Source organism: Macaca mulatta, chromosome 14, assembly GCF_049350105.2.
Source record: "Macaca mulatta isolate MMU2019108-1 chromosome 14, T2T-MMU8v2.0, whole genome shotgun sequence".
Taxonomy (NCBI): Eukaryota; Metazoa; Chordata; class Mammalia; order Primates; family Cercopithecidae; genus Macaca; species Macaca mulatta.
Genome location: NC_133419.1, coordinates 50,977,597 through 51,004,653, shown reverse-complemented (window position 1 = coordinate 51,004,653; position 27,057 = coordinate 50,977,597). Strand labels below are relative to the sequence as shown.

Sequence of the window (27,057 nt, the reverse complement as noted above, 5' to 3'; positions counted from 1 at the left end):
TTCTGTAGGTTCCTGAGATCCTGGAGGTAGAGAATGGAGCTGGGGACAGGTAACATTGATGGTGTACTGAGAATCTGGGAGAGGAAAGTAAGGCAGGGGGCTGGTATCCCTAACCGTTTTGAGGACAGCATTCAGAACTGTTAAAAGACAAACTATAATTTTAACTCAATCTTGATTTAAGAGAAAGCCTATACATTATTAGCTGACTGGAACATTCATCAATGTGGAAGAAACAAGTCACAAATAAAACTACTTACTTTACTCAATACATAGCAGAAATATTTCACCTCTGATACTGAGTTTCTAAAGATAGTATATTTTGGTTCTCTTACCTTTCTGATATCCCTAAAATGACTTTTTGTCTCCCACTTTATTTCTCACTTAACAAGAAAAGTTTCTGACAGGTAGCAAAATATCACTATTAACTTGGCATTTTGTTGTTGTTGTTTTTCTGAGACAGGGTCTCACTCTGTTGCCCAGGCTGGAATGCAGTGGCATGATCACAGTTCACTACAGCCTTGACCTCCTGGGCCTTATCAGTCCTCCTACCTCAGCCTCCTGAGTAGCTGGGACTATAGGTGCATGCTACCATGCCCGGCTAATTTTTGTATTTTTTGTCGAGACAGGGTTTTGCCATGTTGCCCAGGCTGGTCTTAAACCCCTAGGCTCATGCCATCTGCCTGCCTCAGCCTCCCAAGTGTTGGGATTACAGGTGTAAGCCATCGTGCCTGGCCTGAAGTTGTTTTTAAAAGAAGAAAAAGCAAGTTTTCTATTAGTAAGTAAAGAGCTTGCTGTATCTGCCAACTATATTAACTTCCTTCTCTTTGTTCTCATTTATGAATTACCTTGCAAATAGAAAAATAGCCAGGTGCAGTAGCTCACGCTTGTAATCCCAAAACTTTGGGAGGCCAATGTGGATGGATTGCTTGAGCTCAGGAGCTTGAGACTAGCCTGGGCAACATGGCAAAACTCTCTCTACAAAAAATACAAAAATTAGCTGGGCATCATGGCATATGCCTGTGGTCCCAGCTACTCGGGAGGATGAGGTGAGAGAGGTGGAGGTTGCAGTGAGCCGATATTGCACCACTGCCAGACCCCGTCTCAAAAAAAAAAAAAAAAAAAAAAGGCCAGGTGCTGTGTCTCACACCTGTAATCCCAGCACTTTGGGAGGCCGAGGTGGGCAGACCACGAGGTTGAGATTGAGACTATCCTGGCCAACACGGTGAAACCCCATCTCTACTAAAAATATATAAAAATGAGACAGTGGGGACGTCCTGCTTCGGAGCAGGAATCTTCGTTGCGCCAGCGACTAAAAAGAGAATTAAATATGGGTGATGTTGAGAAAGGCAAGAAGATTTTTATTATGAAGTGTTCCCAGTGCCACACTGTTGAAAAGGGAGGCAAGCACAAGACTGAGCCAAATCTCCATGGTCTCTTTGGGAGGAAGACAGGTCAGGCCCGTGGATACTCTTACACAGCCGCCAGTAAGAACAAAGGCATCACCTGCGGAGAGGATACACTGATGAAATATTTCGAGAATCTCAAGAAGTACATACCTGGAACAAAAATGATCTTTGTCGGCATTAAGAAGGAAGAAAGGGCAGACTTGATAGCTTATCTCAAAAAAGCTACTAATGAGTAATAATTGGCCACTGCCTTATTACAAAACCAATGTCTCGTGACTTTTTTATGTGTACCATACTTTAATAGATCTCATACACCAGAATTCAGATCATGAATGACTGACAGAATATTTTGTTGGGCAGTCCTGATTTAAAACTACGACTGGCTTGTGGTTAAATGAATATGTTCAGTTTTTGAATTGTAATAGTAATTCCAATTCAGTAAATGCTATCACTGTTTACCCTTTCTAAAGATATGATTAGACTTCATTAGTAATGTTCAGCTTTTCACAAAGATGGTGAGTGCCATCTTAAAACTTACTGGAGATTGGTTTTATATTTAGATTTATATAGCTGGTTATGTGAATATATTTAAACACTGGGGAAATTCCTTCACTCTCAGAACCAAGCAAGATTCACTTGTGTTTTGTGTTCATTTGCCTCTTAAAGGCAAGGGTTGAAAATAAATAAGGTAGCAATGTCTAGAGTTTTGGCCTTAACGATGCCAATCTAATTATAATTCCCTGTATTTAAAATGGTTCCTTTTACTTATTGAAAGGCATTTTAGTATGGTTTATGTGTAATATTAAAGATTATTCAACACTTCTCACATCTTATAAATCTATAAGGTCATATGCTTTTAAAATAGTAGCAAGTTAAACTTCACTCTTGAATTCTTTACAGTCTAAGTCAAACTAAGTTATAATTTAGGATTGTCTTTAAACAGCCATTCAGAAACATAAAACTGTAGAACTGTGTATTTGTGATTGGGAATGGTGCTTTTGCCAACTTAAAGGGATTAAAGTAGCGGAGATACACACAAATTTTAAAATTATGTGTGATCACAAGACTAAAGATAATTAAAAAGAAAACCACAAAAAAAAATATATATGTGTGTGTGTGTGTGTGTGTCTATATATATATATATATAAATAAATAAATTAGCTGGACGTGGTGGCACACGCCTGTAGTCCCAGCTACTCGGGAGGCTGAGGCAGGACAATTGCTTGAACCAGGGAGGCTGCAGTGAGCCGAGATTGTGCCACTGCACTCCAGCCTGGTGACAGAGCCAGACTCAGTCTCAAAGGAAAACGAAAGTTAAAAAAAAAGAAAAATAATCTTGCTTTTTCTTAATTTTTTTTTTTTGGATGGGGGGATCTCTTTGTTGCCCAGGCTGGTCTTGAACTCCTGGGCGCAAGTGATCCTCCCACCTTGGCCTCTCAAAGTGTTGAGATTACAGGCATAAACCACCATGTCCAGGCTCCTTTAAAAAAAAAATTGAAATTTGTTTTAAAAGACAGGGTGTCTCACCCTGTCACCCAGGATGGACTACAGTGCCACAATCATAGCTCACTGCAGCCTTGAACTTCTGGTCCCGAGAATTTCTCCTGATTCGGCCTCTCAGGCACATGCCACCATACCAGGTTAATTTGTAAATTTTTTTTGTAGAGACAGGGCCTCAACTATGTTGCCCAGGTTGGTTTTGAATTCCTGGCCTCAATCCACCCTCCGGCCTTGGCCTCCCAAAGTGTTGGGATTACAGGTGCCAGTCACCACACTTGGCCCTTTTTCTTCTTATAAAACAACTCAAAGTGCCAATCACTTCTAATTGTAAAATGAAAAATCACTGCATAGAGCTCCCTCTAGTGTTGTGACAGTGCAATGTAAGCCATTTACATTGTAAATGTAAGTTTTACAGGTTTATCCACATTCAATACATTAATATATTAAGCTTTCATTTGGTATTGAACAATGTTTATTCCCTTACCAGACATCATGGTCCTAATTATATGGTGTCTTATAATGTGAACAGCTACTACTCTTGAATGTATATCCTAAATAATAGGGCGTAAACAGCTTCTCTCAACAATGTGCTGCTATCCAGTTCAGTTCACATTACATGCACAAAGCTAATGAAATGCTAATGAAGTAAACAGTTTAATGTATCTGACAACTGTGTTAACTTCTCTTTGTTCTCCTTATTTATAAATTTAAGAAAATAGCAATGTGAGGCAATCTGATTCCCACAAAAATGGCCTGAATATGTCAGGCAGGCAACTTTCTAACAGTATCAACAGAGATATATTCTAGGATGTACACAGGCATAATTCCTTCAGATTTGAAATGTGATACTGGTTGACTGGGATTACAACACTAATATCATGAACACACTAAGTCACTTTTCCTGTCCCATATATTGCCAATAGGTCATGGAAAAAGGATTCCCTGGTAAAGTAAGGTTAGGATATACTGGGTTAAACCAAACTAATCTGCTTTCCTCTCAGAATCTCTGGTATGCTAATGTGCATCATGAATCTCCAGTGCAGGACAGTTTGAAGCTTTTCCCCAACTTATTTGACTATGGAATTACTTTTTCACTCAGAATATCTAATGACATCTAAGGAAGCTAACGTTCAGTAAAACAGAGTTTGGGAAATTATGATCTAATCCAAACAAAGTTGCACCGGCTCCTTTGCTCTCATTGCAAATCTCTACCCTTGAATCGACATCCCTTCTCTGCATTTCCAGTATATCTTTCCCATTTGATAGGCCCTGGCTTTTTTCTAAGATCTCAGTGCTCTGGAACCTCAAATGCCCTGTAATCTTCTAGGCTTTTTTTCTTTCTCTTTTTTTTAAAAGCAAGTGGCTTCACAGTTTATGACATCATACAAGGTATCAATCTCTTTATACTCCAAACCAATCATTTCATTCTTATTGAAATAGGAGATGCTGCTTTCAGTTTTTCACAGGCGTTATCTAAGGACTCAGGGAATGCAGCCTGAAGCCTAGCTGGTAGACAAATAATAGTCTTAGGTTTAGACTCAGCTAAAAAATCAGACTACCTCAATCACCTCCAATGAAGGTAAAGGCCAAAAGGAAAGCACAATCAGACTCCGGGAAACTTAGCTTGCAAATGCACTTGGAATTATACTGCAGTGTGATGGTACCCAGCCCTAGTGTGAAGTGAGGAAAAGGAGAGGAATGAGTAAGGCACAGAGGCAAAGAGAAAAAGGCAGCTTTTTGAATCCTCTCTAGTTGAATCCTCCCAGTACCAGCTTCAGTAATTGGTTAGAACCAGTTTAATTCCTAACAAACACACCCCAAACTAAGTGTGAATGATTAAAAAATCTATTTTGGATTATCTCTACTCTTCATTGTGATTCAGGATAATTAAGAACAGTATGTCAGCTGGGTGTGGTGGCTCACGCCTGTAATCCCAGCACTTTGGGAGGCTGAGGCTGGTGGATCACCTGAGGTCGGGAGTTCAAGACCAGCCTGACCAACATGCAGAAATCCCATCTCTACTAAAAAAATACAAAAATTAGCCAGGCATGGTGGCACATGCCTGTAATCCCAGCTACTCGAGAGGCTGAGGCAGGAGAATCGCTTGAACCCGGGAGGCGGAGGTTGCGGTGAGCTGAGATCACACCGTTGCACTCCAGCCTGGGCAAAAAGAGCGAAACTCTGTCTCAAAAAAAAAAAAAAAAAAAAAAAAGAACAGTATGTCTGTTTCAGTCAGGGTACATAATACTTCTTTAAACTGTAGGGCGATCTGTTTTCTCAAGTTATTTTGATACCTTCTCCCTGGAGCTAAATTCGAGAGAAAATCCCTTCAAAACATGATAATGCATTTTTAGGGAGAGCAATGTTTGAATATTAAATAAGTAAAAAACAACTAAGTGAATCAAGGCCTACCTTATTTTATATCATTGAATTTGTAAATTCTCTTAATAAAGCTGCATATATTCACAACTCAGTAATTTAAATTTGTAATAGAAATTTATAACCCAACTAAAAGAAATCCATTGTCACATAACTAAAATTATGTAATCATTTATTTATAAAATAACAAAAATGTATGAATAGATCTGTTTATTGTACTGTGAAAAGGTCTTGGTACATGAGAGAAACATATACTTTGAGGATAGCATTCAGAACTGTTAAGACAAAAGACAAACTATAATTTTAAACTCAATCTTGATTTAAGGGAAAGGCTATAAATTATTGGCTGAAATGCATTCAGCATGAACTCAGATTCTATATAACATATAAGCATGAAAGAGTACAAAAGATGTTGGAGTCCAGTAAGCCCATAACTAAATTAACTGTAAAGCTTCAAGGACTTTTTATTTTTATATACTAGTTTTCTTCTGTGACAAGTTGATTTTATCTCCAAGACTTAAGGCCATTCCCTGTAAAGAAAAATGAAGATATTTATAATTATTTAAACTATGTACAATCAGTAGGTTATTCCATATTATTAAGCCCCGATTCAATGACACCATTATCAACAATAAAACCAAGGACATACCAAACAGACTCACCAAAACTTTGCTGGGTTAATTACCTTTTAGTGCTAGATTTTCAAGCAGTCACTAGATTTTTTTTTTTTTTTTTGAGACGAAGTCTTACTCTGTCACTCAGGCTGGAGTGCAATGGCACGATCTCGGCTCACTGCAACCTCCACCTCCTGGGTTCAAGCGATTCTCCTGCCTAAGCCTCCCGAGTAGCTGGGATTACAGTTGTGCGCTACCATGCCCGGCTAATTAGTCACTAGATTTACACCTTGGCTTTCAAAAAATTCTAGAGAACCCATTTCACAAACACCCCATAGGAATCAATCTGGTTTTAGGCAAATATCCCAGAATGAGGGGCCCAAAAGGTGAGAAATTTTAATGAGAAAAGTTATACTTCTATTCAGATAATATTATTGTTATATGTGTATATGCATGTAATGCTAAAAAGATATTACATATAGAAATAATAAAGTCATAAATTCCTCCCCCCTTGTCAGTCCAGAGATGCTCTCAAAAAAAAAGGAATTGTTACCTGACTCTTTGCACGAATTCTTATATGGCCGGTAACAGCAGCATCTGGTCCCTGGTGAATTGGCTTCTCAATGCTGACATTTGCAAGTGCATCTTCACCAAATATGGAACGAGCATAAAGGTTGGCTGCCATAAAGCCACAATAACCAGAAAGGGCCTGGAAAAAAAATTGTGATAAATTCATTACTAGATACCTACATAGAGGCAAAACAGCATAGACGAATTTTTTTTTTTTTTTTTTCTTGAGACAGAGTCTCACTCTGTTGCCCAGGCTGGAGCTAGAGTGGAGTGGCGTGATCTCAGCTCATTGCAACCTCCCGCTCCTAGGTTCAAGCGATTCTCCTGCCTCACCCTCCCGAGTAGCTGAGATTACAGGTGTGCATCACCACACCTGGCTAATGTTTGTATTTTTAGTAGAAACTGGGTTTCACCTTGGCCATGCTGGTCTTGAACTCCCGACCTCAAGTGATCTGCCCACCTAGGCCTCCCAAAATGCTGGAATTACAGATGTGAGCCACCACACCTGGCCCCACAGGTTATTTATCACTTAAAACAGTACTTAAGTGGTGGTGGTTACACAATCTTATGAGTTTGTCAAAACTCAACTATACAGGTAAAAAGTGTGAATTTTACTGTGTATTATACCTCAGTAAATCTGACGTTAAATAGTTCTTATTCTGATTTGTATTTATATATTCTGTTTACTTAACGTGCTTGACTGCCTCCCATATCAGACCTTAAGTGCCATGAAGGAAGAGACTACTTTTGTTGGACTCAGTATATGCTAAATAAAGTAATATATAAATTAAAACCTACCTGTTTGGTAGCAGACATTATTTTATTTATAAAATGAATATTATAACATTATAGAAATTTTACATAAAGAAAAAAAGTTCCTTAGCGCTCCAGCTTCATTTTTTTTTCTAGTTTTTTTCATACACACACAAACATAGCAAAAAGTATTAGAGCACATATATTTTAACCAACAATCAGAGCCCACGGAAGAGCTCATGGACATTTTCTAATCCAGTATTACAAATAAACGATTTTATTTAATTTATCTTTTTGAGAGAGTTTCACTCTGTTGCCCACGTTGGAATGCAGTGGTGCGATCGTGGCTAACTGCAACCTCCACCCCGTGGGGTTCAGGTGATTCTCCTGCCTCAATCTCCCAAGTAGCTGGGATTACAGGCACACAGCATCCCGCCTGGGTAATTTTTGTATTTTTAGTAGAGACGGGGTTTCACCATATTGGCCAGGCTGGTCTCAAACTCGTGACCTCAGGTGATCTGCCCGCCTCAGCCTCCCAAAGTGCTAGGATCACAGGAATGAGCCACCATGCGCAGCATAAACTATTTTAGAATGTGCCTCTAGCTGAATGGGGGAGAAGACTGAAAAGAAAACAAAAAAAATTAATCTGACTATTCGGTTGGGTCACTGCACTAGGATGGCATATTCCAATAGAAAGAGGTAAGCGGACTCAAACATTCCATGGGATAACCTCTTTTAGACATCCCAGAATGGCACTGCATGTTGAATAACAAAAATGTGCTAGAGGAAATATAGGAAGGCCAGGAACCTACTCTACCATTCCATCAGATTTCAGAATTTCCTAGTCAAATTTTACCTTTTCTGGAGTCAGGCATTTCATATTGGTTGACTTTAATATGTGCTGTAAGTAGTCATTTAAATCAATCATATTGGTGTTAACTGTCACCTGTAGAGAGGAAAAAAAGTCAAGGAGATCATAAATCTTACTATGAGAAAGCTGTGAATCACTGGTATGTCTTATTAAAAACTTGTTCCAACTGTTTAGGTTGGAAAGAGTAGACACCAAGAAACTAAATAACATCTATAAAATCCAACAAGCTGTAGGTTGGTATCAGTACTTCCCAATAAAGGTACCTTCACAGAGATTCAGTATGAAACACACAGAATATTTCTTTTTTTTTGAGACAGGGTCTCACTCTGTCACCCAGGCTGGAGTGCAGTAGCATGATTTCAGTTCACTGCAGCCTCAACCTCCCATGTTCAAGTGATCCTCCCACCTCAGTCTCCAAAGTAGCTGGGACTACAGGCATGCACCACCACACTGGGCTAATTTTTGTTCTTTTTTGTAGAGATGGAGTTTCACCATTTTGCTCAGGCTGGTCTAGAACTCCTGAGCGTGAGCAATCTCCCTGCCTTGACCTCCCAAAGTGATGGGATTACAGGCATGATATGTGCCCAGCCTCATATAGAATATTTCTAATAAAAGTCAAGGCTCCTCAACAGACCATGAACTTTATAAAGCCTTTTTTGGGCACTAGATTAAATGGTAAACTCTTGGTCATACATAGAAGGGATGGAATATTATCTATAATGTCTAAACCTATCAGATTACCTATAGAACTGCTACTCTAATCAATTTATAACAGCAAATTACCAAACTACTTACATGATTTTTAGTTAAGGCTAATTTGCAAGAACAGATACTGAAAGACTATTTGCTTTTCATGTTAAACACTTTTTAGCGAGATTAATTTTATTAGCAGACTCCTCAACAGCAGGCAAAAGGAAGAAAGATAAAGGAGTATAAGAAAATCTCCCAAGGACTAACTTTGTTCTCCCATTCAAATTCGGCCCACATCTGACGGAATTCTGCATCAGTGCAAGTTGCAGGCTGGATATAGTCCATGATGTCAATGTGAATATCACTGAGAACCACACAATTTCTGTCACTTGCTGCTCCAGAGACATCATAAACTGCAATTACACATACAAAAAGATTCGCAATCACTGGGGCAAACTTGAATTTAAAAAATCTTAATATCCAAATATCCAAATAACTACACTATTAACAATAAGATTGTTTATATAATGCTTATTATGTACAGTGCTCTATTCTGCATGCTTTCCAAATATTACTTGTTTAATACTCCCATCAATTCTATTGACAGTATTATTATTTTCCATCTTACATAAGAGGAAATGAAAGCACAGAGTAGTTAAGTAAGTTGTTCCAGACCACACAACTGATAAGTGGTGGGGATAGGATTCAAACTCTGGCACACTTTGTTTTTTGTGGTTAAACAAATAATTCAATTCAGTGAGTACTTACATAGCAGTTGCAGCATACTAGGCACTGCCGTGGATATACAAGTAGATGATGTTCCCATAGGAGGTGCTTAACTAATACTTTTGAATAAATATTGCTGACCCACACTACTTAATGATACAAGATTACTCATCCCTCAGTATTAACGGGGAATTGCTTCAAGGACTCCCTATGGATACCAAAATCTATAGATGTTCAAGTCCCTGATATTAAATGGCATAGTATTTGCATAACCTATACACATCTTCTCATATATTTTAAATCATCTCTAGCTTACTTATAGTACCTAATACAACATAAATGCTATGTAAATAGTTATACTGTATTGTTTAGGATATAATGACAAGGAAAAAAGTCTATATATGTTCAGTATAGACAAAATCATCCATTTTTATTTCTTAAATATTTTTAGTTCGTGGCTGGTTGAAGACATGGATGTGGAACCCATGGATAGGATACAGAAGGCTGACTATATTTGCTTCTATGACCATCTCTTCCAAAGTAGAGTTATAATCTGATTGGAGCCTACATTCCTCTTTCTAGGCTCTTTTCTTGACATTCTTACACTCTTTCAGAGAAAACTGAGGCTACCAAGAATAAGCTCCTTTAATTTCAGCCCCACATCTAAAAACAACTCTCTCTCTTGGAATCCACTCTCATATCCTTCCCTCTCATACGTATCAGAGAAGTACTGCCTCTTTTCTTCAAGATTAATACTTCCTGCCATCTGTGATTCCTGCTTTGGTCCAGGACCCCACTCCAATCATTATCTCTTTCATTCTTATGTCTTTACTTTCCCATTCTCTATCAACTTTCTTCCCTTATAGTCTATAACTATACTTGAGGTTCTCTGTTATCTTCAAAAAATAAATCCTCACTCATTCTTGCCTTCTTTTCTTGGTACTGCCCTTTCTTTTTTCTATCAAAGCCAAGTTCCTACACTCAGAATATTCTACACTACCTGTATTTCTTCATGTCGTATTTAGTCTTCAGCCTACCACCAATGACCAAGATGTCCCACAAGAAATGTTTTAAAATCACTAATAGCCAAAACCAAAGGACCTCTCTTTCAGACTCTAAAGTTATTTTACCTTGTGGAGCTTCAGGTTTCTCCTTACTTTTCTAACCACACTTCAGATACCTTTGTAGGCGATTCTCCTTTGACCAAGCTTTCAGTGTTGCTGTTTGCTTGGATTCTGTTTTCGTATCTCCCCTCTTTTTAGTCTTTATGCTCTCTCCAGGTGATTTCTTCTATTCCTATGGCTTTTAAACAAATACTTATCTCTAGTTTATTTTTACTTATTTATTTTTGAGACGGAGTCTTACTCTGTTGTCTAAGCTGGAGTGCAGTGGTGCGATATTGGCTCACTGAACCTGTCTCATGGGTTCAAGCTATTCTCCTGCCTCAGCCTCCCGAGTTAGCTGGGACTACAGGCGTGCACCACTATGCCCAATTAATTTTGTATTTTTAGTAGAGACGGGGTTTCGCCATGTTGGCCAGGCTGGTCTTGGAACTCCTGATCTCAGGTAATCCGCCTGCCTCCATCTCCCAAAATGCTGGGATCACAGGTGTGAGCCACCACACCCAGCCTATCTCTAGTTTAGACCTCTTGTTCGTGTCCCAGACTCACATCAAACTGTCCCTGAATATCTTTAGACACTTTAAATACCGAACCTGCTCAAGATTTAACCTATTATGTCTCTCTAAAGTTTGTTCATCTCTCCTGAATTTCCTGTTTTGGTGATGACATAAACAACCCAATAAACCCAATCTGGAAATCTGAGGGTTACTCTAGCCACTTCCTCTTCAATCATTAACCTTATCTTTAACGTTATATTCGTCCTTCTCTCCATTCCACTACTGTGTTGGCTCAAGTCCTCTGTCATCTCTCACTTGGGCTTCTATAATAGTCTACTAATTAATCTTCCTGCCTCTTCCAGTCAATCTTCTATAGTACTGTCGCAAAAAGATATAAGGCTATAAGTCATTCATTTGTAATTCCTCAATGTTTCCTCTCTCCACAGATAAAATCTGAAATCCTTAGCATGACAAGTAAAATATGGCTCCCACTAACCTTCCGAACTTCATTTTTTTTCCCGCCCATCATCCTCCAACCCATTCTGAACTCCAAGTATATCAAATCATTTTGCATTTGTTCTAACTGCATCCTTGTCTATCTGTAGTCTTCTACTGAGTACTTGCTCCTCCATGAAGCCTTTTCTAACCTTTTCTCCCAATCACCCACCACTCTGAGAACTGACCAAATCCCTTTATGGATTCCTACCTTACTTAGTACAGGTATACTTATTTTTTTCACAGCACTTACCATTACATATTGCACATATTTATTTTATGTATCTGTTTTCCCTTACTCGACCATAATCTCTCATTTGTTCCTCACCATGGTAGCCCTATCCTTATGACAGAAATTGCAATAAAATAAGCTTATTGACTGAATGACTCTATATAAGCTAATCCCTAGGTCTGAGATGCCCTTGTGTGTCTAGCAACAAATGACTCAGGTAAAATATTATCCTTTGATAACATACCATCTCCCTTTATAAAGCCTTCCACACTGTTAGCATTTTTTTTCCTTAACCTCAAAGCATACAGTATATAAACCATCCTGTATCGCATTGGACTACAATTATATATTGCCTTAGCTAGCTCCTCCTTTTGCCTAACAGTTTCTTGAGGACAGTGACCCTATCTGGTTCATTTCTGTACATCCAGAACATAGTACAATGCCTGGTACCATAGAAAGTGTCTCATAAATTATGAATAAATGGATTTAGATCCTCTCCTCCTACAATGTCCCCAGCTACTCACTATAGAAATTCTTCAGTAAAAATATTCAACCATTACATGCCATAAAACAGCATCTTACCTATATTACCAAAAATTATTCCATTTTCTGTTGATGCTACTTTGACGTTAGCTTTAATATTTGCGAAATCATGAGGAGCAAGAGTCAAAGGAGATGGCTTTTCCACAAGTTTCAGATCCCCTGAAAGAGTTGGGATATGGTTAAAAAAAAAAACACATATATACACACACACACGCACACACACATTAACCATAAAACCTTAAATGTATGCAGCTTAATAGTTTCTAGGAAAATAAGGACAAATATGAGAAGAGTATGAATCAAATATAATGAGGACAAAATAAAGAAACCACTTAACCATCCTTATTATTCACCATCAATACACATATTTTCTTTTAAAAGGTAATAGGCATCTCGGAGTAATTCCATATTTAATTTGTGGGAAGGGAGGATACTTTGAGCCTACCATTTATTTATTTATTTTGAGATAGGGTCATGCTTTGTTACCTAGGCTGGAGTGCAACTGCATGATCATAGCTCACTACAGCCCTGATCTTCCAGGCTCAAGCAATCCTCCTACCTCAGCCTCCTGAGGAGTTGGGACTACAGGAGTGGCTCACCACACCTGGCTAATTTTCTTGATTTTTTTGTAGAGATTGGGGTCATTTTATTTCAATGAATGAATGCAAACTTCTCAAAAAGCTTAAGTCTTAAACTATACATTTCATTATGAAGAAAGATAAAACAATCTGCAAAAAGACTTGTAAATGCTTAAGAAACATGTTTTTTTATACAGCCATCAAGCTATGCTGAGGACAACAGGGCAAAAGTATGTTTTCCCCTTGATATCTTGAAGTTCCTTAACTCTTGCATAAGCCATATGAAATCTGATGGGGGTACTGCACTGTTCCCATATACAATTTTGTATTTTCCAACTTCAAAACCAGATGTGGAGGTAAGCAGTCTAACTCATGTGCCTTTATTAAGAAAAAAAATACATCTCATATTGCTAAATGTGATATGATTTATTACTTTGGTCACATGTGGTATTTAACAGTTATGCATTCAGAAAATAACTTAGTTCTGTAATGAAGCAATTAGAAATAAACTAAGTGAGCTACCTGGTCAATCTGTGACTTAAACAGCTTATACGATATCTAGAAATACTGACATTTGCTATATTAAGCTTATTAAATGAATCCATCTGAATGTGCCAAGAGCATAAAAAAGTCAGTATGACAAGAGGTTCAGAAAACTGGAGTTTAAGGGAACTAAATGATAAATGAAAAACTAAGCTTTGATTCAAAATGTCAGAAAAGGTTCAAGAGAGAATTTTTATTCCGAAACCTGTGCACCTCCCTTAATCTGTCATAAAGATCTACTATGTGACAATCTCTTTCCTGAATGGTAAATTTCCTCACCTAGTGTAGCTAATTCTAATGTGCAATTCTGCAAAGTATCACTGGTTTGGTTCACAACGAGTACATCCAGGACAATATCATATTGGTTGACATGAACGTAAGCTTCTGCATATACAGGATCTGAGAAACCTGTCAACTGGGTGACCTATCAAAATAAAAACAAAGACATAATAAAATGACAGATGCAATTTCACCAAACATATCCTAGCCAAATGACTAAGTCTGGTAGGTTATTAACAGAGTTGCTTAGAAGTCATTTTGAGATAGGTAAAATAAAATTGTTTTGTAATGCAGAAATGGAAATTGAAAACAGAATATTAGAAATAACAGGTCCTAGAGTTTAAGATGATATCCAGACATCTATTTGTTTTTAAGCTCAATAAGTCAGTATAAGGTATTATATATGTTGACTTTTGAGCTTATAAGTTCAATAGCAGAAAAATGTTAAATATATTTAGCAAATACATTAAACATTATCCCAATTTAACCAACTAAATAAATTTGGATACACTTTCATTTAAATCCCTCAGTAAGTATCTAAACTCACTACTTGATCTATGAAACTCAGGATACAAATAAAATCCAAATCATGTGGTAGTCTTTGCTCCACAAACTGAGGAACTAAACAGATTATATAGTAAGAAATGATTGTAATGCCACAAAGATAAAATTACAAATGCCCTCCCACTCCAAATTTAAACACACCCAAAGTATAGCACTTTAAAAATGTAATACTGTCACCAAAAGCATAGGCAATAAAAGAAAAAATAGATTAAACATCAAAATTCAACACTTTTGTGCATCAAATATTATCAACAGAATGAAAAGGCAACCTACAGAATATAAGAAAATATTTGCCAATCATGTATCTGATTAGGCGGTTAGTTTCCAGAATATAAGAACTCCTAAAATTCAAACAAAAAAACCAAACAACCCAATTTAAAAACAGGCACAGGACCTGAACAAACATTTCTCCAAAGACGATATATGAATGGCCAATAAGCACATGAAAAGACACTCAACATCACTAATCATTAGGAAAATGCAAATCAAAACTACAGTGAGATACCACTTCACATACCCATTAAGATGGCTATCATCAAAAAAACAAAACAAGTATTGGCAAGGATATGGAGAAATTGGAACTCTTGTGCACTGCTGGTAAGAATGTAAAATAGTGGGGGCGCCCAATGGCTGAATAGGAACAGCTCCAGCTTCCAGTTCCCAGCATGAGCGACACAGAAGACGGGTGATTTCTGCATTTTCAACTGAGGTACCAGGTTCATCTCACTGGGGCGTGTCAGACAGTCAATGCTACTCCGCGGGTGCAGCCCGACCAGCGAGAGATGAAACAGGGCGAGGCATCGCCTCACCGGGGAAGTGCAAGGGGAAGGGAATTCCTTTTCCTAGCCAAAGGAAATTGAGACACACAACACCTGGAAAATCGGGTATCTCCCACCCTAATACTGTGCTTTACCAAGGGTCTTAGCAAACGGCACACCAGGATATTATACCCCACACCTAGCCCATAGGGTCCCACACCCACAGAGCCTCCCTCATTGCTAGGACAGCAGTCTGAGATCTAACCGCAAGGCAGCAGCGAGGCTGGGGGAGGGACACCCGCCATTGCTGAGGCTTAAGTAGGTGAACAAAGCCACTGGGAAGCTCGAATTGAGTGGAGCCCACACCACAGCTTAAGGAGGCCTGCCTGCTTCTGTAGACTCCACCTCTGGGGACAGGGCATAGCTAAACAAAAAGCAGCAGAAACCTCTGCAGATGTAAATGTCCCTGTCTGACAGCTTTGAAGAGAGCAGTGGTTCTCCCAGTACGGAGGCTGAGATCTGAGAACGAACAGACTGCCTGCTCAAGTGGGTCCTGACCCCTGAGAAGCCTAACTGGGAGATATCCCCCACTAGGTGCAGACCGACACCTCACACCTCTCACGGCTGGGTACACCCCTGAGATGAAGTTTCCAGAGCAAGAATCAGACAGCAACACTCACTGTTCAGCAATATTCTATCTTCTGCAGCCTCCGCTGCTGATACCCCGGGCAAACAGGGTCCAGAGTGGACCTCAAGCAAACTCCAACAGACCTAAAGCTGAGGGTCCTGAGTGTCAGAAGGAAAACTAACAAACAGAAAGGACACCCACACCAAAACCCCATCAGTACGTCACCATCATCAAAGACCAAAGGCAGAGAAAAACCACAAAGATGGGGAAAAAGCAGTGCAGAAAAGCTAGAAATTCAAAAAATCAGAGCGCATCTCCCCCTCCAAAGGAACGCAGCTCATCGCCAAAAACGGAACAAAGCTGGATGGAGAATGACTTTGACGAATTGCGAGAAGAAGGCTTCAGTTGATCTTCTCAGAGCTAAAGGAGGAACTATGTAACCAGTGCGAAGAAACCAAAAACCTTGAAAAAGGAATGGATGAATGGATAACTAGAATAATCAATGCAGAGAAGATCTTAAAAGAACTGATAGAGATGAAAACCATGACACAAGAACTACGTGACAAATGCACAAGCTTCAGTAACCGACTCGATCAACTGGAAGAAAGAGTATCAGTGACTGAAGATCAAATGAATGAAATGAAGCAAGAAGACAAGTGTAGAGAAAAAAGGGTGAAAAGAAATGAACAAAGCCTCCAAGAAATATGGGATTATGTGAAAAGACCAAATCTATGTCTGATTGGTGTGCCTGGAAGGGATGGAGAAAATGGAACCAAGCTGGACAACATTCTGCCGGATATCATCCAGGAGAACTATCCCAACCTAGTAAGGCAGGCCAACATTCAAATTCAGAGAACGCCACAAAGATACTCCTCGAGAAGAGCAACTCCAAGACACATAATTGCCAGATTCACCAAAGTTGAAATGAAGGAAAAAATGTTAAGGGCAGCCAGAGAGAAAGGTCAGATTACCCACAAAGGGAAGCCCATCAGACTAACAGCAGATCTCTCGGCAAAGACTCTGCAAGCCAGAAGAGAGTGGGGGCCAATATTTAACCTTCTTAAAGAAAAGAATTTTCAACCCAGAATTGCATATCCAGCCAAACTAAGTTTCATAAGTGAAGGAGAAATAAAATCCTTTAGAGACAAGCAAATGCTTAGAGATTTTGTCACCACCAGGCCTGCCCTACAAGAGATCACGAAGGAAGCACTAAACATGGAAAGGAACAACCATTGCCAGCCATTGAAAAAAACATGCCAAAATGTAAAGTCCATCGATGCTAGGAAGAAACTGCATCAACTAATAAGCAAAATAACCAGCTAATATCACAATAACAGGATCAAGTTCACACATAACAATATTAACCTTAAATGTAAATGAACTAAATGGTCCAATTAAAAGACACAGACTGGCAAATTGGATAAAGAGTCAAGACCCATCAGTTTGCTGTATTCAGGAGACCCATCTCACATGCGGAGACACACATAGGCTCAAAATAAAGGGATGGAGGAAGATCTACCAAGCAAATGGAAACAAAAAAAAGGCAGGGGTTGCAATCCTAGTCTCTGATAAAACAGACTTTAAACCATCAAAGATCAAAAGAGACAAAGAAGGCGATTACATAATGATAAAGGGATCAATTCATCAGGAAGAGCTAACTATCCTAAATATATATGCACCCAATACAGGAGCACCCAGATTCATAAAGCAAGTCCTTAGAGACTTACAAAGAGACTTAAACTCCCATACAATAATAATGGGAAACTTTAACAACCCACTGTCAACATTAGACAGATCAGCGAGACAGAAAGTTAACAAGGATGTCCAGGAATTGAACTCAACTCTGCACCAAGCAGACCTAATAGCCATCTACAGAACTCTCCACCCCAAATCAACAGAATATACATTCTTCTCAGCACCACATTGCACTTATTCCAAAACCGACCACATAGTAGGAAGTGACGCACTCCTCAGCAAATGTAAAAGAACAGAAATTATAACAAACTGTCTCTTAGACCACAGTGCAATCAAACTAGAACTCAGGACTAAGAAACTCAATCAAAACTTCTCAATTACATGGAAAATGAACAACCTGCTCTTGAATGACTACTGAGTACATAACGAAATGAAGGCAGAAATAAAGATGTTCTTTGAAACCAATGAGAACAAAGATACAACATACCAGAATCTCTGGGACACATTTAAAGCAGTGTGTAGAGGGAAATTTATAGCACTAAATGCCCACAAAAGCAAGCAGGAAAGATCTAAAATTGACATCCTAACATCACAATTAAAAGAACTAGATAAGCAAGAGCAAACACATTCAAAAGCTAGAAGAAGGCAAGAAATAACTAAGATCGGAGCAGAACTGAAGGACAAAGAGACACAAAAAACCCTCCAAAAAAATCAACGAATCCAGGAACTGTTTTTGTGGAAAAGATCAACAAAATTGATAGACCACTAGCAAGACTAATAAAGAAGAAAAGAGAGAAGAATCAAATAGATGCAATAAAAAATGATAAAGGGGATATCACCACCGACCCCATAGAAATACAAACTACCATCAGAGAATACTATAAAAACCTCTACGCAAATAAACTAGAAAACCTAGAAGAAATGGATAATTTCCTGGATACTTACACTCTCCCAAGACTAAACCAGGAAGAAGCTGAATCCCTGAATAGACCAATAGCAGGCTCTGAAATAGAGGAAATAATTAATAGTAGCCTGCCAACCAAAAAAATTCCAGGACCAGATGGATTCACAGCCGAATTCTACCAGAGGTACAAGAAGGAACTGGTACCATTCCTTCTGAAACTATTCCAATCAATAGAAAAAGAGGGAATCCTCCCTAACTCATTTTATGAGGCCAACATCATCCTGATACCAAAGCCTGGAGGAGACACAACAAAAAAAGAGAATTTTAGATCAATATCCCTGATGAACATCGATGCAATAGTCCTCAATAAAATACTGGCAAACTGAATCCAGCAGCACATCAAAAAGCTTATCCACCATGATCAAGTGGGCTTCATCCCTGGGATGCAAGGCTGGTTCAACATACACAAATCAATAAACGTAATCCAGCATATAAACAGAACCAAAGACAAAAACCACATGATTATCTCAATAGATGCAGAAAAGGCTTTTGACAGAATTCAACAGCCCTTCATGCTAAAAACTCTCAATAAATTCGGTACTGATGGAACGTATCTCAAAATAATAAAAGCTGCTTATGACAAACCCACAGCCAATATCATACTGAATGGGCAAAAACTGGAAGCATTCCCTTTGAAAAGTGGCACAAGACAGGGATGCCCTCTCTCACCACTCCTATTCAACACAGTGTTGGAAGTTCTGGCTAGGGCAATCAGGCAAGAGAAAGAAAGAAAGGGTATTCAGTTAGGAAAAGAAGAAGTCAAATTGTCCCTGTTTGCAGATGATATGATTGTATATTTAGAAAACCCCATCGTCTCAGCCCAAAATCTCCTTAAGCTGATAAGCAACTTCAGCAAAGTCTCAGGATACAAAATTAATGTGCAAAAATCACAAGCATTCTTATACACCAGTAACAGACAAACAGAGAGCCAAATCATGAATGAACTCCCGTTCACAGTAGCTTCAAAGAGAATAAAACACCTAGGAATCCAACTTACAAGGGATGTGAAGGACCTCTTCAAGGAGAACTACAAACCACTGCTCAGTGAAATAAAAGAGGACACAAACAAATGGAAGAACATTCCATGCTCATGGATAGGAAGAATCAATATCGTGAAAATGGCCATACTGCTCAAGGTAATTTATAGATTCAATGCCATCCCCATTAAGCTATCAATGACTTTCTTCACAGAATTGGAAAAAACTGCTTTAAAGTTCATATGGAACCAAAAAAGACCCCGCATTGCCAAGACAATCCTAAGCCAAAAGAACAGAGCTGGAGGCATCACGCTACCTGACTTCAAACTATACTACAAGGCTACAGTAACCAAAACAGCATGGTACTGGTACCAAAACAGAGATATAGACCAATGGAACAGAACAGAGCCCTCAGAAATAATACCACACATCTACAGTCAGCTGATCTTTGACAAACCTGACAAAAACAAGAAATGGGGAAAGGATTCCCTATTAAATAAATGGTGCTGGGAAAATTGGCTAGCCATAAGTAGAAAGCTGAAACTGGATCCTTTCCTTACTCCTTGTACGAAAATTAATTCAAGATGGATTAGAGACTTAAATGTTAGACCTAAAACCATTAAAATCCTAGAAGAAAACCTAGGTAATACCATTCAGGACATAGGCATGGGCGAGGACTTCATGTCTAAAACACCAAAAGCAACGGCAACAAAAGCCAAAATTGACAAATGGGATCTAATTAAACTAAAGAGTTTCTGCACAGAAAAAGAAACTACCATCAGAGTGAACAGGCAACCTACAGAACGGGAGGAAATTTTTGCAATCTACTCATCTGACAAAGGGCTAATATCCAGAACCTACAAAGAACTCAAACAAATTTACAAGAAAAAACCAAACAACCCCATCAAAAAGTGGACAAAGGATATGAACAGACACTTCTCAAGACATTCATACAGCCAACAGACACATAAAAAATGCTCATCATCACTCACCATCAGAGAAATGCAAATCAAAACCACAATGAGATACCATCTCACACCAGTTAGAATGGCAATCATCAAAAAATCAGGAAACAACAGGTGCTGGAGAGGATGTGGAGAAATAGGAACACTTTTACACTGTTGGTGGGACTGTAAACTAGTTCAACCATTGTGGAAGACAGTGTGGTGATTCCTCGAGGATCTAGAACTAGAAATACCATTGACCCAGCCATCCTATTACTGGGTATATACTAAAAGGATTATAAATCATGCTGCTATAAAGACACATGCACACGTATGTTTATTGTGGCACTATTCACAATAGCAAAGACTTGGAATCAACCCAAATGTCCATCAGTGACAGACTGGATTAAGAAAATGTGGCACATATACACCATGGAATACTATGCGGCCATAAAATCCGTGTCCTTTGCAGGGACATGGATGCAGCAGGAAACCATCATTCTCAGCAAACTATTGCCAGAACAGAAAACCAAACATCGCATGTTGTCACTCATAGGTGGGAACTGAACAATGAGATCACTGGACACAGGAAGGGGAACATCACACACCGGGGTCTATTGTGGGGAGGCGGGAGGGGGGAGGGATAGCATTAGGAGATATACCTAACGTAAATGACGAGTTACTGGGTGCAGCACACCAACATGGCACATGTATACATATGTAACAAACCTGCACGTTGTGCACATGTACCCTAGAACTTAAAGTATTAAAAAAAAATTTTTTTTTAAAGAATAAAAAAAAGAAAAAAAGAATGTAAAATAGTGTAATTACCATGAAAAACATCATGGAGGTTCCTCAAAAAATTAAAAGTACAATTACCATATGATCCAGCAATTCTGCTTCTAGATGTATACCCAAAAGAACTAAAAGCAGGGACTTGAACAGATATTTGTACATCTGTGTTAACAGCGGCATACTTCACAGTAACCAAAAGGCAATCCATGTATCCAGGGATGGATATATGGATAAACAAAATGTGGCATATACTTACAAGGTAATATTATTCAGCCTTAATAAGGAAGGCATTTCTGTTACATGCTATAAAATGAATGAATCTTGAAGATATTATACTGAGTGAAATAAGCCAGCCACAAAAGGAAAAATACTGTATTGTTCCACTTCTATGAGGTACTTAAAATTGTCAAGATCACAGAGACAGAAAGTAGAATGGTGACTGGGGGTAAGTAGGGGTTGAGGGGAAATAGGAATGAGGAGTTATCATTTAATGGACATAGTTCCAGCTTTGCAACATGAAAACAGTTCTGGAGATAGCTGCATAACAATGTGAATTTAATTAATGCCACAGAACTGTACACTTACAAATGGGTTAAAATGGCAAATCTTTTGCAACTTTAACTACAATTCAAAAAAACTAAAAAAATTTTATAAATGTAGTATTATTGATATCGATTCCCAATTTTAAGGGAAATTGTTTTAGTAGTTCCAATTCTGCTACTGACCTTATCTTAAACAAAAGCAATGTAAGACTGTTCAGCCTAACAGATGAGGGATTAAACGAGATCACTGATTCTTCAATTTATGTATTTAAGGGAGAAGAATCATTTTCCTAATAAAATTCTATATGGAACTCAAAATATTAAGAATATAATAATAGAATTGCTCTGTTTAAAGTAGCAGAGAATAAGAGAAGGTGAGATCAAGGTGTGGAAAGAGACCAGGGCTGTTGCCTGTTCAGCTTCCCTTTAAAAACCTCAGTTAACCTTTAAGGATCCCCTTCCCTCAACTTCTACTTATTGGTCTATGATTCCACACACTACTGGATCGAGTTAAACCATCTGATGGACTTACGGTACTATCACATATAGTAGTAAGGTACTTCATCAGCTTTTGAGTTTTAACTGAGGTTTAATAGACCTATCACAGTGACTTGACAAAATAGTTATCTTTCTTTTAAAAACAGCAGGACTAACAACTTCCTTAAGGAGCCAATTTAAGTAATTTAGAGTCTATCAGACATTTTGTTACCTTGTTAAGTTTAGATGCTAGGGGATCTGCTGCCTCTTTCCTCTGTGTGTTACCCATTGCTGCCAGCAAACTCAGCTGAAACTGATCTTCCTTGCAGTTCATTTCATTCTTAGCAGTTAGTTGCATGAAGGAAATGGGGTCATCAGGCTGTACTGTCACATTCCTCTTTTCAGATTCTTTCTGTGTTGAGAATATAACAAAGTTTCTCTTTAATATGAAAAGATAGTTTTTAGAGGACTTTAACAGAGACAGCCCTCACATATAAAGACTGAAAAATCAACAAAACAACGAGAAAACCCACAAAACACTTTTCTTTTTCTATTTTTTTTTTTTTTCCTGAGACAGGGTCTTACTCTCTTGCCCAGGCTGGAGTGCAGTGGTGTGATCTCAGCTCACTGCAGCCTCGAACTCTTAGATTCAAGCAATACTTCCTCCTCAGCCTCCCAAGTAGCTGGGATGAAGGCACATATCACTATGCCTGGCTAATTCTCTCATTTTTTGTTGAGACAGGGGCTTGCTATGTTGCCCACACTGGTCTCGAACACCTGGCCCCAAGGAGTCCTCCTGCCTCAGCCTCCCAAAGTGCTGGGATTACAGGCGTGAGCCACTGCACCCAGAGACACAAAGCGCTTTTGTTGCCTCATCATATATGCCTTACCTTTTGGGATAATTTCTCTTCTTCTAGTTTAGCAGATAACATGTGAGAAAGGGATTGTCGGCATTCCTTATTGAAAATGTCATTCATTAAAGGTGAACATTCAGACAAGACCTTGAGGCACAGGGAAATTCGATCCACATCATCATCAGTAATTGGCTTCTTAGGAAGAGAGGATTTTCCCAAATGCAGGATAGTAGCCATGAGCAACATAGCCTCAGCAACAAAAGACTAAAAAAGTAGAGAAATGGGTTACTGATACTGTCGTGATTCTCAGATTGCAATCATGTCACTTCATTATAACTCAAAATCTAAATTTTCACTTCACCTGAATAGGACTTCAAATTCTTTGGATTTTATGTCCATATCTGTTTTTGCATTCTTCTCCTTCCTTTCTACTCTTAACTGCCACTCTCTAAGACCTGCATTAATCCTCAATTAGAGACAGCAGCGGCTTTTTAACTGTTTTCCTTTGCTCCAGTCCTTCTCTGTAACCACTTCACATGCTGATGCTGTCCTTTTTAATCCCAACTACAGAAAAGTTAAAAGAATGATATACTTTACCATCTGTTAACATTTTGCCACATCTGCTTACCTATTCTATATATGTACACTTACTTTTTTGGGCTGACATGTGAAAAAGTCTTCACCTCAAAAATACTTCAGCATTCATCTCCTAAGAGTCAGAACAGTTTCCTACAAACCACAATTTCATTTTCTCACCTGAAAAATTCAACAATCCCAAAATACAGCTTCTATACTCTGAATTCAAATAAATCTCCCTAAATTGTCTTAAAAATGTTTTTATTTTTTAAATTCAGGATCAGCTTCATGCATTTTATTTGATTGTTCTCTTTCATCCCTCTTAATCTAGACCAGTTCTCTGCCTTTTTGTTTTTAATCACAGTAACTTTTTTAAAGAACTGAGGCCTGTTTTATAGAATATCCCACACTTTTGATTAGAATACCAGATAGGTGATGTTTTATATTTCACACTGTATTGCATCACAAGGTACCTAAAGTTAGGCTGTTCAATTATTGGTGCTGCTAAGCGTGATCACCTGATGCTGCCATCTTAATTTTTATACTGTACCAATCATTTCACTCCCCATGTAAATACCTTTAATGAATGTCAGCCTTCACACCGAAGTTCGTATTACTTGGCCTGCTATTCAAAGTCTTCCACAAGTGATTGCAACTTAATTTTTTAGTCTCATGTAGCATTATCCTGACACATATGCTCTATGCCCTTGCCAAACTGCCTTTGACTGAGTATTGATCTGCACACATGCATGAAAAACTACTGGAGGCCTGGGGAAAAACCAGCAGAAGAGTAAGTATATATCCTCCAGGCTTGGATACTGTCTCCAAAAGGAGAGGAAAGAGAGGAGGGGACAGAAAATAAATCTGAGGAAATGACTGAAAATTTCCCAATGGAGATATAAACCTGCAAACCCAACAAGCTCAGTGAACAAGTACAGCAAACATGAAGAAAACCACACTAAGGCACATCCTAATCAAACTACTGAAACCCAGTGAAAAGGAGAAAATTTAAAACCAGTGGAAGAAACACACACACATACACACACACACACACACACACACACACACACACACCACCCAGGGAGATAAGAACGACAGCAGACTTCTCACCAAAAAGCCAGAAGACAAGGGAGCTTTATCTTTACACTACTGGAAAAAACCCAGAAAACTTAGAATCCTATACCCACAAAGGTAACTTACAAAAGTGTACAAAAAATAGACTTTTTCCAGACAAAAACTAGTAGAATCTGTTGCCAACAAATCTGCACTGTAAGAAAAGTTAAAGCAAATTCTTTTTTTTTTTTTTTTTTTTTGAGACGGAGTCTCACGCTGTTGCCCAGGCTGGAGTGCAGTGGCGCGATCTCGGCTCACTGCAAGCTCCGCCTCCCGGGTTCCCGCCATTCTCCTGCCTCAGCCTCCTGAGTAGCTGGGACTACAGGCGCCCGCCACCGCGCCCGGCTAATTTTTTGTATTTTTAGTAGAGACGGGGTTTCACTGTGGTCTCGATCTCCTGACCTTGTGATCCGCCCGCCTCGGCCTCCCAAAGTGCTGGGATTACAGGCTTGAGCCACCGCGCCCGGCAGCAAATTCTTTAGGCAAAAGATATATGATACCAGAAACTCAGTCCTACACAAATAAATAAAGAATGCTGGAAATGGCATAAATGAAGGAGTGCCAGTGAAATCATAAGCAACCAAACTTCTTGTACCAAACAGTGCAAACATTATTAACTTGGTATGTTACAAGAAACTGGTTCTTCTAAGCAGATACCCGTAAACATTCTCAACTTCCAGAAGTGACACAACCAGGAGAGGAAAGCAAATTCAACTCTGCGATAAAAAAATATTGGAAGTTTTTAAAAAACATACTTTAAAGATTACACTGACCAGACCTGAATAAATGCCCACAAGAGAGTTACAAAATAAATTACTGCTCATAAATCAAGTCAATTGACAAGGGATAATATATCTTGTAAATTACCTGGCTCTCATTTATGGCTTTTCTTATAATGGAATTAAAACAAAAACATAAAAAAACCTGGCCAGGCACAGTGGCTCACGCCTGTATGTAATCCCAGCACTTTGGGAGGCCAAGGTGGGCGGATCACCTGAGGTCAGGAGTTCGAGACCAGCCTGGTCAACATGGTGAAACCCCAGTCTCTACTAAAAATACAAAAAAAATTAGATGGCCGTGCTGGCAGGTGCCTGTAATCCCAGCTACTCAGGAGGCTGAGCCAGGAGAATCGCCTGAACCCGGGAGGCAGAGGTTGCAGTGAGCTGAGATCATGCCACTGCACTCTAGTCTGGGCAACAAGAGTGAGACTCCATCTAAAAAAAAAATTTTTTTTTAGACCAAGCTGTTAAGTCTCCAAAAACCAAGGAAATACGAGTGATATGAGTGAAACTGTTTCAATTTACAAACCTGCTGTTTAGATAACCAACATAATACAAAGCTGAAGGAATCAAAAGGAGTCCCATTTATACAGGCCCAATTTGAATGTCAGAAATTGCTGTGGTAGGACATTGTAACCAACTTTGCCCTACTACCACAAATGGTCTATGGATTCTGTTTCTTAAATAATAAGAGTTGAAACAACTTGATCTGTGGCTGCAGAATGGATGTTGTGTTAGCAGGCATGAAAACATTAATTTCTTTCTACATCTCCATCAAAGCCCTTGGGTGACCAGCAAAACTGTCAATGAACAGTAATATTTTAAAAAGGAGTCTTTTATTTCTGAGCAGTAGGTCTCAATGGTGAGCTTAAAATACTTAGTAAACCATCCTGTAAAGAGGATGTGCTGACATCCAGGCTTTGTTGTTCCACTGACAGAGCACAGACAGAGTACATTAAGCATAATTCTTTTTTTTGTTGTTGTTGTTGAGACAGAGTCTCACCCTGTTTCCCAGGCTGGAGTGCAGTGGCGCGATCTCAGCTCACTGCAACCTCTGCCTCCTGGGTTCAAGCGATTCTCCTGCCTCAGCCTCCCCTGTAGCTGGGACTACAGGCGCCTGCTACTACGGCCAGCTAATTGATTAAGCATAATTCTTAAGAGCCCTAGGATTTTCAAAATGGGAAATGAGCAATGACTTCAACTTGCTCACTGGTTGTATTAGCCCTTACCAAGAGTCAGCCTATTCTTTGAAGCCAGGGACTGACTTCTCCTCTCCAGCTACCAAAGTCCTAGATGGCACTTTCTTCCAATATAAGGTTGTTTAGTCTACACTGAAAATGTGTTGTTTAATGTGGTCACCTTCACCAATGATCTTAACTAGCTCTTCCAGATAACTTGCTACAGCTTCTCCATTAGGACTTGCTACTTCATGTCAAACTTTTATGTTATGAAGATAGGCTTCTTTCCTTAAACCTCATGAACCGACCTCTGCTAACTTCTAACTCTTCTTCTGAAGCTTCCTTACCTCTCTCGGCCTTCATGGAATTGAACAGAGTTAAGGTCTTAGTCTGAATTAGGCTTTTGGCTTAAGGGA

General features: G+C 39.0%; 1 protein-coding gene and 1 pseudogene across 3 annotated transcripts in view; one reads left to right on the top strand and one right to left on the bottom strand.

The window, feature by feature from the left end:
* The first annotated feature begins 1,240 nt into the window (after window positions 1-1,240).
* LOC701246 (cytochrome c pseudogene) lies at window positions 1,241-2,014 on the top strand (annotated as a pseudogene). The gene has a single exon (XR_013403983.1). The product of XR_013403983.1 is annotated as a cytochrome c pseudogene (transcript).
* A 3,426-nt stretch (window positions 2,015-5,440) lies between these two features.
* COPB1 (COPI coat complex subunit beta 1) overlaps window positions 5,441-27,057 on the bottom strand; it is a 48,585-nt gene continuing 26,968 nt past the window's right edge. For both annotated transcript variants that reach the window (XM_015114812.3, XM_015114813.3), the window contains exons 15-22: window positions 23,032-23,259; window positions 22,374-22,553; window positions 13,798-13,942; window positions 12,437-12,556; window positions 9,051-9,196; window positions 8,079-8,168; window positions 6,453-6,608; window positions 5,441-5,815 (exon numbers count right to left, since the gene is read on the bottom strand). In XM_015114812.3, coding sequence (XP_014970298.1) covers window positions 5,756-5,815; window positions 6,453-6,608; window positions 8,079-8,168; window positions 9,051-9,196; window positions 12,437-12,556; window positions 13,798-13,942; window positions 22,374-22,553; window positions 23,032-23,259 — 1,125 coding nt within the window. In that variant the 3' untranslated portion in view covers window positions 5,441-5,755. The remainder of the gene's footprint in view (window positions 5,816-6,452; window positions 6,609-8,078; window positions 8,169-9,050; window positions 9,197-12,436; window positions 12,557-13,797; window positions 13,943-22,373; window positions 22,554-23,031; window positions 23,260-27,057) is intronic.